This window comes from Sesamum indicum, linkage group LG9, assembly GCF_000512975.1.
Source record: "Sesamum indicum cultivar Zhongzhi No. 13 linkage group LG9, S_indicum_v1.0, whole genome shotgun sequence".
Lineage (NCBI taxonomy): Eukaryota > Viridiplantae > Streptophyta > Magnoliopsida > Lamiales > Pedaliaceae > Sesamum > Sesamum indicum.
This window is the reverse complement of record NC_026153.1, coordinates 177931-191153: the sequence shown is the minus strand read 5'-3', so window position 1 is coordinate 191153 and position 13223 is coordinate 177931. Positions and strand designations below refer to the sequence as shown.

At 34.5% G+C, this 13223-nt stretch overlaps 3 protein-coding genes across 5 annotated transcripts in view; all 3 read left to right on the top strand.

The window, feature by feature from the left end:
- Nucleotides 1232–2756, top strand: LOC105169953 (cyclin-dependent kinases regulatory subunit 1). Its single transcript, XM_011090502.2, has 4 exons — nucleotides 1232–1328; nucleotides 1412–1530; nucleotides 1625–1685; nucleotides 2290–2756. Exons 2-4 carry the CDS (start codon nucleotides 1478–1480, stop codon nucleotides 2440–2442), a joined length of 267 nt encoding a protein of 88 aa, XP_011088804.1. The 5' UTR covers nucleotides 1232–1328; nucleotides 1412–1477; the 3' UTR covers nucleotides 2443–2756.
- On the top strand, nucleotides 4306–7098 carry LOC105169952. Of its 3 annotated transcripts, XM_020696884.1 has the most exons (4): nucleotides 4337–4444; nucleotides 4868–4901; nucleotides 6472–6585; nucleotides 6676–7098. In XM_020696884.1, the coding sequence occupies exons 3-4, from the start codon at nucleotides 6503–6505 to the stop codon at nucleotides 6806–6808; spliced, it is 216 nt and encodes a 71-aa protein (XP_020552543.1). In that variant the 5' UTR covers nucleotides 4337–4444; nucleotides 4868–4901; nucleotides 6472–6502; the 3' UTR covers nucleotides 6809–7098. The 3 variants fall into 3 exon arrangements, with proteins under 3 accessions (XP_011088802.1, XP_011088803.1, XP_020552543.1); XM_011090500.2 differs by lacking the exon at nucleotides 4868–4901 and having other exon boundaries at nucleotides 4306–4444; XM_011090501.2 differs by lacking the exon at nucleotides 4868–4901 and having other exon boundaries at nucleotides 4313–4444; nucleotides 6495–6585.
- LOC105169951 (pheophorbide a oxygenase, chloroplastic) overlaps nucleotides 9240–13223 on the top strand; it is a 4897-nt gene continuing 913 nt past the window's right edge. The window contains 7 exon segments of the mRNA XM_011090499.2: nucleotides 9240–9960; nucleotides 10146–10381; nucleotides 10579–10705; nucleotides 11465–11601; nucleotides 12123–12282; nucleotides 12539–12817; nucleotides 13197–13221. Coding sequence (XP_011088801.1) covers nucleotides 9538–9960; nucleotides 10146–10381; nucleotides 10579–10705; nucleotides 11465–11601; nucleotides 12123–12282; nucleotides 12539–12817; nucleotides 13197–13221 — 1387 coding nt within the window. The 5' untranslated portion in view covers nucleotides 9240–9537.

Below are 13223 nucleotides of genomic sequence, written 5' to 3'. Positions count from 1 at the left end.
TTAATATGAAAAAATAAAAACCATGTTGACACTGCATTGCAGCTACTATATATATTGGATATTTTCACCCATGTATAGGGATGACAAGTGGGAAGAGCAAAACGAGCCCTACCATGAATTAGCTTTGTTCGAGGATGAGTTTTTATTTATAGACCTGGCAAAAGGCTTGCCATGAAAGTATTATTGTCAATAAATAATTAGCATCGCCCTTGAGTTTACTTAGCAACTTATATAATTATAGGAGCTAAAAATATAGCTCGAATATGGGTTTAGTTAATTTGTTCATTATTGCTATATGATTCAAATAATTATTATAATAGGATGTTGGTTTGTTGATATTTCTCTCAATATTCAAATGAAATATCATGGGTTTAACTTCAAATTGCAATATTTTTGAGAAAATGCATTATTTTTTATTTTATTGTAATTATTTATACTTCTGTTTTATGGGGTGGATTCATAATCAATCATTTTAGACCTATTAAAAATTCATATCCAACCCATATAAAATATAATATTATTTAAATTTTATCTATAATAACTCATTTTAAATTATAGCAAATTCAACCCAACCCAAAATTAGATGGATTGAATACATGGATCATAACCCATATTGAGACTCCTACCAAAGCTCATGATCTGAGTTGATAAATGGATAATAACAATCATAATTGATCACCCAGGTGTTTGGCCCATCTAGATATTATTGATTTCAAATTTATCATTTTAATTTTATCTATAAGTACGAAGTAAAAGGACAAAATTGTCTATATATGCCGATATATACCATTTTTATCAACAAATTCTGATAAAGTTTAAAATTTTTAGTATACTACTGTCATCCTCTTTCCTCAAAAGATTCATTCCTTTCGTAGTCTGATGACACTGACATAGTGAAGACTGTGTTACCATCTACATGGTGCGCAGTGTAAGAAATTCATGACTTATTTTTATTTCTCGGAGAAAACATATTCTGTATTCGCATTGTTAAAGTATTAGGTACATTTTGGGATTGAATGTTGTCCAAAACTTTTATTGAATTTTTTAATAATCAATTATGTAAAAATTAGGCCAAACTCACCCAAATTAAAAACAATGAGTAAAAATAAGAAAAAATGTTAATTTATAATGAATACACTAATTACCAAATCATTCTTATTTATATTAATTAAAGCGGGAAAGTGTTTGAAGTTTGAAATTCAAAAAAGGGTTCTCCATTTAATATATTTCCAGAAACAACCTTCTTAAAACACCGCTTTCCCTTTTTCTCCCACACCCCCTTTTCCTGGCCTGGCTCCTACACTTTGTCCCGACTCTCTCTCTCTCAGGTATATTTCACACACGACTAAAGTTCGTTACTGTTTCTTCTTCTTTGAATCTTTGGAGTTGTTGATGTTGTTTTTGCACGCAGATTCCTATATCACCCCAGCGGTTGTTTTACTGCGTGGAAGAGTGGTTTTTTAAGTAGAAATAGAGAATGGGTCAGATCCAGTACTCGGACAAGTACTTTGATGATACCTACGAGTACAGGTGCTTGTGATTTATTTAATTTTTGATTTGAGAATTACGACGGCGATGAAATTTTTTGAAGTATGTTTACTTGTTGGATTTTGGGATTTTTCAGACACGTGGTTCTTCCACCTGAGGTGGCCAAACTGCTTCCGAAGAATCGCCTTCTCTCAGAAGTAAGTTATTCGAGATGCACTGATCAATATGCATAATTAGGATTTAGGGTTCTGTTTTTTAATATTTAAACATTTACTCACCTGCGATTTTGTTGTGTCAATTGGGAAGGATTAGGGTTTTCCTGTTTCCTATTGTATTCGTATTTGCATTCGTTGGTAGATGAATTTGCCAAGAACTTCAAAGAATTGAGCGTCTCCGATCGGTAGAGTTTTTAATTTTATGGTGTCGTTAGTTTAAATATGAATGATATAAATCATATGTGGTACCTCTGAAGTATCTGTGCAATTAATGATTCACTCAGTGTATTTGGAATTCAACACTCTTTGCTCACGAAAATAACAAAAGGACTTTGACAAAATTTTAATCATCATTATTTAGGAATTTTGGGCCACTTGCTTGGGAAAATTATGAGGGGCTTTCACAGAGTTTAGTCATCATTTCGATGTGTTTTGACTGAGAACTTTTGTTTTGTTTGAAATTCTCAAAATAAATTGTCATTTTTTCTGTTTATTCTGGTCTTGGGACTTGGTTAGAATCTCTCCACATTTGTTATTTTTTATGGATGTTCTTGTAATTATGGTGGCATTCCTTTTTTTGCGGTAGAATGAATGGCGTGCTATTGGAGTTCAGCAGAGCCGTGGATGGGTCCACTATGCAATCCACCGTCCGGAGCCACACATCATGCTCTTTAGGAGGCCACTGAACTATCAGCAGCAGCAGGAAAATCAAGCTCAGCAGAACATGCTTGCCAAGTGAATTTTGGCTGCTTAGTTCCCTCTTTTCTGTGCTTTGGCTGGAAAAGGTTTAGTCTCATTTCCTCTGGAAATGTACTTCCTATAAACTATGTTATTATGGAATTTGGTCTCATCAAAGTGAATGTTAAATCTCTGGGCAATGAACTAGATGAGAATATCTATGTTGAAATTTCTTTTCAACTGATTGAACATGACTTGCTCTAAAAATGTATTACTAATACTCCAGATGTTTAATTAAAGGTTGTCATATTCACTGGTGTTTCTAGATAGATACTCTGTTGCTTTTTCATGTATTGGCATCTTATGTACTATGTAGCCGCCATGCAGCCAGCTATTTTTAATACTCTGTGGAGCAGTTTTGTTGAATGTGTTTCTTTTTCTTTTAATGGTCCCTGTATTTTGCATGATGTTGAAAACTTTTGTATGGCTGGTGTGTGAATAACAATGAAGTGTGTTATTTTTACGTGGCCAGCTCTCTCTGTTTGAATCTGGCTTTGGAAATATCAATTAATATCTCCATGAACAAGAGCCTAGATAATTGTAATTGTAGTTGTACATGCTATTGCTGCTACAATATTTGTGGTCCTTTTACAGTTTCTTTGCATGCCAAAGTGCCAGATTGAATATAGATAAAGAGAATTGCAATGGTGAGGTATGAGATGCGCTTCTTTATGACTGGTTCAGAGCTATATTGTAGGTCTTGTATCTACTTTAGGATTTGCGTGATCTATTTTCTAGAATTTAGATTGATGTTTATGATTTGTTAGTAGGACTATAAAAATGTCTTTTCTATTGTATTTGGTATGAAATTAGTTATACCGACCCTAAGGGAAAACCAGAAATTTTCTGTAATCTCCAGCTCTTGCTCAACCTGCATATAGTTATAAACCTTAAACTGTTCCTGTATCTTATATTTTCAATAATAAGCAGAGATCAGAAGTAACTGTTCCTGGATTATATTCAATTTCGTATTGTTATATCATATAATCCATTTGTGTGTTGATAATGTGCTTAATTCGAGTTTTGCCTGCTTCATCATCCACTTGTCCTCTTAAGATTTTCTTGACCCACTGTTCCAACTTCAGACAAATCGTCTCAGTCGTTTCTTCTTGATCCAGCCATGATCGATTGCTTTTTGTCTCGGTAACTTCTTCTTCATTGTGAAGGAATTAAAATCTAATTTGTCCTTGTTTTGTCTTTCTTTCTGGTTGATGTCTTAGAATTGGAGTCTAGGGAAGTGCTCTATTTGTCCAAAGATGCAAAAAAAAAGGCCAAGTAAAATAGTTTGGTCTATACTCTTGCAATAAGTTTTATGCTTCCTCTTCTAAATGGTAAAATTAACTTCATAATGAACAACATATTTCTTCTTTCTCAGCTACAAAAAATACTTATATAAAATATTAGTATCCTACACTGTTAATTAAATTTATCGCCATTGGATCAAGCACATTGTCATGATACTCCGCGAGCCACCAACAACTTAATAATTAAGCTCAATTGTTATTGAATTAATCCTACTACTACTAGTCCATGATATACACAAGAAAATAACAAGTTATACATTTTTAACGAGACTCGAACTCATGATGTTCGAGCAAAGAAGTAATAATTTGATCCCAAGACCATTGATTTCTATTATTTAACAAGAAACTTAATTAAATATGAGTAATATATACCTCATAAATTATTATTTTCTGTCCACAAGAAAATGTGTTATAAATTATCTTAATGTTCTCTTTGTCCTACATTAGATTCTAAACGAAAACGCAGCGTTTAAGATCATTAAAAAAATGAACTTGCGCTCGCAGATTTAGAACGGGCCTCGTTAAATATAGCAAATTGGTTTTAAATTCTAATTTCGGAGCCCAATTCTTACAGCTTTGTGGATGGAGGCCCATTTTTTAACTCCAAGTCTTTGTTCATCTCGCGCTTCACAGCTCCACCATAGTCCACAGTCGACACGGCGGCGGCGAAAACAGCGTTGACGGGGAACCTTTCAATCGGTAATTTTCTCTTTTCTCATCTGTTTTCCGGACGTACTTATCTTTGTAATGTCGATTTTTCCGTTTTATTCACGGAATTGCGGCCAGACAATCTCTCTGAATCTAATTTTCATGAATCAAATAGTTTATCTAGCATTTGACTCATGTAATAGTTTTGTGGCTAAAGTTGTGAGCTTTCAATATTTTTGTTTGGTTGGTGGATTTTGCGGCTCATGGATCAATTTTGTGTTGTACAATTCGTATATAGTTGTGATTTATAGAAGCTGTGGTGAAATTAATTTCATATGAATTTTGTAATTTTTGTGCTTGTTCAGTACTTTGATAGTGTTTTCTGCATGTTGTTCTTATGCAAAAAGATCATCTTCATCTGTTCATTGTTCGTGTGTTTTGTGGTGGTTGATGAATTTTTATTTGGTGATTTAGGGCATTGGTTGTGACTGGGTTACCGTCAACTTGAGTGAGTTTCAGCTGTAGATCTTTGTTTAGAGTTTTTGGTTATGAACAAGCATGTTACTGTGTTTTTTCTTAAATCAAAATTCCCCTTCAATTCTTCTGACAATTGTAGCAAGCCAAGGAAAATGAGAACATGGTAAAACTGACACTCTTGAACGAGGAACATTAAATGATATCTTGGAGCATTTCTGTCTCTGTTTAGCTCTATGCATTGTGACTCTCTTTGCTGCTTTCCTAACTATTCTCTTTATATAATCATATCTGAGTGCCTGAGACTTCTTGCATATTATTAAAATTGTGCTTTTGGACAATGTAATCCAAATGTGAAATCTTCGCATTTTATTCTGCCTCAATGGCTTGATATTACATTTACTGTTTCAATTGATTTACAGTTGCAGTTACTTTCTATTTAAAATAGAAGACGTTGTAATAAAAGTGATGACTGCATGTTCTATCATGAGATGAAGGATAACTAGTTGCATGTTAATGCAACTTACTGTAAATGAGATTTTCATTCATTTCAGCAAAGGAAAGAATGGCGTAGTTGATCTCTGCAGCCCATTAAAGTTTCTTATACAGTAAAACCTCTATAAATTAATACTCTATAAATTAATAAACTCTCTAAAATAATAAAATCCTCCGGTCCCGACTTGGGCCTTTGTAAAAAATCATCAAATTCGATAAGATAATAAAATAATAATTTTTCAGAAAATTCCTTTATAAATATTAGGTCCCATTAAAACTCTAAATTAATAATTCATAAATATTACAATTATAAATATTATGATAATTTACTAAAATATGAAATCTGTAATGCTTTACGCATTTGATCATTCATGGATAATTTTGCGATGCCTTTTAGATGAGAAGACATGGTTGGGTGTTATGAATTATTTTATTATCATATTGAGATTTATGTAGTATATGTTTCATTCATCATGTATGAATATATTTAATTGGTTATAATAATTATTTAAGTGCAACGAATTGATGTAAACATGTATATTTAAGTAATTCCAATGAATTGATACATGTGTCTATGAATATAATAGTTAATTGTTGCTTGAATATAATCAATGAAACATATATGAATTCATTTATTTTCAATACATATGTACTAATTGCTGAAAATTTAAAAAATCTCTCTTTTAATTAATAAAATATTAATTTATCGATAAATTAATATCTCTCTAAATTAATAAAATTTCATGGTCCCAAGGTTATTAATTTATAGAGGTTTTACTGTATACTCTGTCTCGACAGTCACTAGTACAAAAGATCACAAATGTGGGTAAAAATGATGATTCCCTTATGCTACATTTGGATGGAATGATTTCAAATGATTCCATTTTGAAACATAGTTCAAAATGAATGTTGAAGGATTTGAAATATTTTAAATCTGGCAATATCCAAATAAATTCCTGATGTGTTATTTGAAATTTGAAATCCCTAACCCCAAATCAATCAATCCCAATGTAGCCTTATACATTACTTCTGAATACATTGGTGTGTGAATTATTATTCCTTGCCTTTAGATCTTTTAATTCTTTCTTCTTCTTCTTCTTCTGTTTCAGATTATCTTTTGGTCTCTCTGCAGCCATCTTGATGTCCCGCAAACGCAATGCCATTGTTGCAGCAGGCTTAGTAGCTTTTGCATCAGCAGGCTTGGCATTTCCGTTTTACATGGCGTAAGTGAACTTATGACTAAATTTCATGGGTCTTAAACGCTGGGTTCCTGCTTTATCCCATGTCAACTTACAATCCTCGTCTGTTTACAGGTCCACGTCATCGAAAGCTCCTGTCATAGATTCATCAAAACCATTGCCCCCTCAAGCTACTTTTCGAGGACCTTATATTAACACGGGTTCACGCGATGTTGGACCTGATCATCAAACTTATCCAAAGAAATAATCTGTTTGTCTCAGTGCAAACTATTTGTGGGTATAGCTGAAGTGCTGACATACTCGGATGCATTTGTATGAAATTAAGAGATACTTCGACTACCCTCACGGTGGATAACGCCTCTGTATTTACAGAATGTACAAGTTAACTTCAACAGGCTAAGAAAAATTTCAGCCTGGCTGCTTATTTTTCAAGGACGTGTTGTTGTGAAAGCCAAAAGGAAATAGAAATCACATTCTAGGATGATTGTTTGCTAATTCATTATTATTATTATCATTATTTTCTGTTTATAGTTCCAATGGGACAAAGAGTGATTCTGGTTCACTTTACATTCCGGACATCCGGTGAAAGCATGCTGACAAGCTCACCATTTGCATAGTCATTATACCCTAAATTATTGCATTCAACAACGACCAATCCGATCGTACTCGAAGAAAATTGTTACGCTGGTTGTCCCTCAAAATTTTTTCCCCTTATCTAGCTAAGAAAAAATGAGGATTATAGCCGTTGGCTACTCTTTGAATTGAAATATTAAATGAGAATAGAGGATTTGAGTTCAAATTATCTAATCATCTAGTCATATATTACCAAAGTGTTAATTTATAAATATTATCCATATCTAAAAATCGGTTTTTCTCTCTTTTCTCTTTCCGCTAATCTCTTATTTGTTTAATTTCGTCATCTCTCTTATCTCAATTTTCTTATCTACGATTTTTTTCCGTCTCTTATTTAATTTCATGTTCAATCATTTTATTTGTTTTTTTATTTCATTTGTAATAAATTAATAAATACTTCGATAATAAAAAAAAACTAATTCATAACAGCTTTTAATTTAATAGATATTTAAAATTTCAAATTTAAAAAATTATGCACACACATCGATTACACAAATTATAACAGTATTAATAATTTATATTACCATATTATAATCATACATTATTACTAAAGAAGATTCCACCTTTTTTTCATTGCTGGAGATGAAAAATTCAAAATTTTTGGTCAGAAAGTTAATACCAAATAAGACATTGTTGGGGTGGATTTCTTACTAAATTGGCCTATTGTTGTCTCCTACTCATAAATCCAGGACTTATGAATGTCATTTAATTTTCATATTAGTATGTTCAAATCCTCTAATCCCCAGATTCTGAAACCATTAATTTCTTTCAGAATATTATATTGACATTAAGGAAATATTATTTAAATGCAATAATCTCAAAGTGGTCTCCACAAAGCCATGCACTCACTATATATAGAGGGGCATTGCTGTTCTCATTCCTCACACCACAACAACCTTAACAATGTCTAAGGTTTACTCTCTCATGTTGCTCCTAGTGCTCTTGCTTCTTACCACACCCTCTCTCATTCAGAGTGTGGAGGAAGATTCAACATCTTTGAACTACGGTATCTTAGATGAAGAAGAGGGCATATGGAATCTTGCTTCATCCAATGGCGACCACAAACATGCTCCGTCACCTAATGGCCACCACCACCACCACCACCACCACCGCCATGGTCGCCACCACGCTCATCCTCCTAAGCCGGCCCACCACCATGCTCATCCTCCTAATCAAGCTTGATTTTCATGTACTGTGTGGTTCTTTATGTTTGATTCCCATGTAATGATGAATCCTCTAATTAATTGAAAAGCAGTTCATTGAGTTGTTTCCTAGTGTTCATTTGTTTACCTCTTCTTTTTTTCTTTTCTATCTTTAAAAAAAAAAAAAAATTCAACCCAATTTTTAAATACATATTCAAAGAAAGTTAAAATTTTAAATGGTTATATTGTATTAAATGCATCATTCCGGGCGGATTCAGGATGATGAGGAGAGAATATTAGGCTAAAATTCGAGATTTATAAAATTAAAATTGAAAAATAATCCCTAAAGCTTATTTTTATTTAACTCCAAGACTATGATTTTTATTTTGAAATAAATTTGAGGCAAGACTATGATTTATCCGTCACAATTGTCATCCCTAATAAAATAATAATCCCCATGCTTCTATCTTATTAACCCATTTGGGCGAAAAGGTTTCAAAAGTTTCGAACAAAATAAAAAAACATTGTTATTGCGAACTTTAAATCTTAATTTCTAAATTCATGAAGTCTATACAACCTAAAAGTATTTACCGACACATTCCGACAACATGGTAATAAGCAATGATTCTTTTGTATCAATCATGTTAGTATTGTTTCCTAATGAAACTATTAACATTATTCTTTTGGAAAGTGCAATGGAATTGTGTTACTGAAATTAAATTTTAAGTATCTTTTTAAGAATATTTAGTCTAATTAGAATTAATTATAACAGTACATAAATATAAGGATAATCTTTTACTATTTCGAAAAATAAATATATAATTACAGTAATTAACCCGAATTTCTATTATTTCGTGGTCCAGCTTTTTCTTTTTCTACAGAAACAAGTAAAAGCAAGAAAAAAATCTGTCCTGTCTCTGTTTGATCACTTCCAATTTTCCCGTTTGTTCATCCGTAGGCCAGCGCATGAATCAAAACAGATGGTTCCAGAAAAGAATCGCAGCCTTGCACGCAAAGCCTTCTTCCTCTAATTCCCACTCCGCACACTCATTTTTCTCCAACCCGAAAAGGCGGCTGCTTTCCATTCCCATTATACATAGTCGATTTGAATACAAGTGTAAACGGAAAATTCAAGTGTAGTATGAGATAGATACCAAGATTGTAGTAGGATTTTACTCTTTCTTGGATTACACAAAAAATTATGGTTGTTTCAATAGCTTCTGCTGCGCCTGTTTTCACCTCCACCACTAGTAGCTGTAGTTCAGCCCACGTTTCTCTTCCTCCTCGTTTTGTTTGTGGAGTTCCTTCACGAAGAAGAAGAGGGCTTTTCAAGAACCCGCTTCGTGTGGCTGCTCCCCCGTCCATTCCTGTCACCGACATTTCTGAAGAAGATCAAGAAAACCTCGACCCTTCAATCGAGACTGCAGGTTCTGCAGAAATCCCTTCTTCCAAGTTTTCTTGGAGAGATCATTGGTACCCGGTTTCGCTTGTTGAAGACCTTAACCCTCGTTATCCCACTCCATTCCAGCTGCTGAATCGGGATCTTGTTCTCTGGTTTGATAGTTCTGCTTCAGAATGGGTTGCTTTTGATGATAAATGCCCCCACAGGCTTGCTCCCTTATCTGTAATTCTCCTTCCCCTTTTGCAATTCTTGTGTTTCGTGTTAATTTGATGCAACTCTAGGAGCCCTTTTCTCAAGTTTCAATTTTTGTGGCCAAATTTGAGATTTTTTATATTTATTTGCAGATTTTGTATTTCTTGGTTTTGGAGAATTAATCAATTTTTGATGGTGATGTGATTGAGCTGTAGGAAGGAAGGATAGATGAGAATGGGCACTTGCAGTGTTCATATCATGGGTGGTCTTTTGATGGATGCGGGTCATGTACTCGGATCCCTCAGGCAGCATCAGAAGGACCCGAGGCTCGTGCTGTTAAGTCTCCAAGGGCGTGTGCTACAAGGTTTCCAACCAAGGTTTCTCAAGGCCTTCTCTTTGTTTGGCCAGATGAGAATGGCTGGGAAAGAGCTCAAGCTACCATGACTCCAATGTAAATTCTCATGCACTCTTAGTTTTTTAGTTAATATTTTATAATATACCCTATTTAGTATTGCAAGTGGATCCTCATTGGATTATTATATTGAGTAAATAATGTAGACATCTGGATTGGGATGTTGATTGTTGTAGTTAAATAATACTTCCGTTGGTATTATAATATTAACGGTGTGTTCCTTTATGGGGAAATAGGCTGCCTGATGATTTTGATAAGCCCGAGTTTTCCTCTGTTACAATTCAGCGCGATTTGTACTATGGCTATGATACTCTCATGGAGAATGTATCTGACCCTTCCCATATTGACTTTGCGCACCACAAGGTAACTTGTGAAGAACTAAACAAAATTAGCTTGCAAATAGTTTCTAGTTCGAGTTTCTTTCATACTTTTATGTGCGTTATTTGTGTTCTTCCAATTTAAGTAGAATATCTATAATCTTGCTGATGTACAAAGCTATGCTACGTCAAGAGTGATGCATGGCGACTTAACAACCAGCCCATTGTGAAATATGCTGCATGCCAGTAAGCATCGTTTGGGAGCAAGGAAAAAAAATACTCTGAAGTCATTTAGCTTCTATGATTATAATTACTTAAAAATATTAAAGAAACCACGGTGGCTGAAGAGATTAATGAATCATAAGTTGGAAGGAAATTCTCATTCCTCAATAGAATTTTAAATCACTGAGTAGAAAATATGAAGGGAATGCACTTTGGACAGATTGTAATTTTCGTTTAAAGTTGGATGTAATTCCTTTACAGTAGAGCTGGAAACTGGTCTACAGAGAAACAAGTGAATCTGTTGAGAAACAAGTGTCTCCTCTTGATATTAATACAACATCTGGAGATTGTTCATAATCATAATAAAAATTCACTTAGTCCTGCAGTTCTACGTACAAATATCTTTGGATAACGTGATCATTCGAAAAATATGTTTTGGCTATAAAGGTGATTCAGTAAGCCTAGTATTGTCCTTGTTTTCGGATGGAATTTTAATGGACTTTATACTGATTTGTCCTCAGCTTATCTGTATTTTCTCAGACAAGGCGTTTGCCTGTTTTCTGACACACTTCACCACTAACAGGTCACAGGCCGAAGAGATAGAGCAAAGCCCTTACCATTCAAGATGGAGTCAAATGGTCCTTGGGGTTTTGCTGGTGCAAATGATGGCAATCCAAAAATCAGTGCTAAATTTGTCGCACCGTGCTACTATATTAATAAGTAAGTTTATCAGTGGCAAATGCTACTTGAGGTTGCATGTTAATCTATTTTCTTGGGTGTTTTTAGCTATGGCAACTGCTTTTTGCACTCGTGCACATGGAATAGTCTGCAGGATGTTGCCAAGTTGTCATCATTGGTCAAAATTGCTGTGTCCGGGATTATATTCTGATATATATGGCAAGTCGACGAGTAAATTGAATGTTGAAGGGTTATAAATCAAGTAAGCAATAGTAACAGGCTGGCTTCCAGAAATATTCATGTGAGGTACTGATGACAATTTCCCCTCCCCTAAATACATCTTCTGTACATTAATCAATATATTTTATGCCCAATGCGGTAATTTTTGTCCATTGTCTGCCAATGTAAATCTTATCAACAATGTAACCTTGGCATTACTGTGTCTCAGGCATTGAAGCGATATGTTATAGTTATATAGTATAGTTTTAGTGACTGCCAATTCATTCTTCATAGAGACATGAATCTGAATTTTATTATGTTGTTGCTTTCGTTCGTAATTCCAGGATTGAGATTAACACTAAGCTTCCAGTTCTGGGTGATCAAAAATGGGTCATATGGATTTGTTCCTTCAATGTTCCAATGGCACCTGGGAAGACACGGTCAATTGTCTGTAGTGCCCGAAATTTCTTCCAGTTCAGTATGCCGGGGCCTGCGTGGTGGCAGGTACGATTTAGTTCTTTTCCCAGGGTCAGATGGCGTGACCATATGCAGCCCTTTTCATCGATTAGTTTCATTATAAGAATCTTACAATCATGCTGTTTAAGGCACACAAGGAGGTGGAATTGCATCTGTTGTTTTTGCTCTCTTGGAACTTCTGCGGAAACACGGCATCTAAGCTTAGATGTTTTGTAATTTTTCAAGTATAGCATGAGGAATTAACTTTCTCATAGCAGCTAAAAGCTTGATGATTTCATAATAGGTGGTCCCCCGATGGCTGGAGCATTGGACTTCAAACAAGGTGTATGATGGAGACATGATAGTACTTCAAGGTCAAGAAAAGATCTTTCTTTCCCAGTCGAAGGATGGTTCTGGTGATATCAACCAGCAGTACACAAAGATAACTTTTACGCCCACCCAAGCTGATCGTTTCGTCTTGGCGTTCAGGAACTGGTTGAGACGACATGGCAACAGCCAGCCTGAGTGGTTTGGTAGCATGGACCAACAGCCATTGCCATCTACCGTATTGTCCAAACGCCAGGTTCGGAAATTCAGCCATCTTACAACAGCCAATTGATTTTAAGTATGCAACATTTGATAGTTAATCTGGTGAAAAATTAATATAAGTGAAACTATTTAACCTATGCAAAAAGAACCTCAAAACTTTAAATTACACGACCTGTTTTACATTACTGACTCTCCCTTTGTCATTCATATTCAAGGGAAGAATCTGAGATGTTTTACTGTAGATTATGTTGTCTAAATTCAAGGTTGTCATGTAATTATTCCTTCTTAGGATATGCTTTTATTCCCCTAGTAGTTCGGTAAGGCTGCCATTTAGCTTTTATGCTCGCCATACTCCGTGCAATATGCTGATTCCGTAAATCTTTTCTCTTCTTGTAACTTTTTGCATTTCTCAGATGTTGGATAGATTCGAGCACACTGAA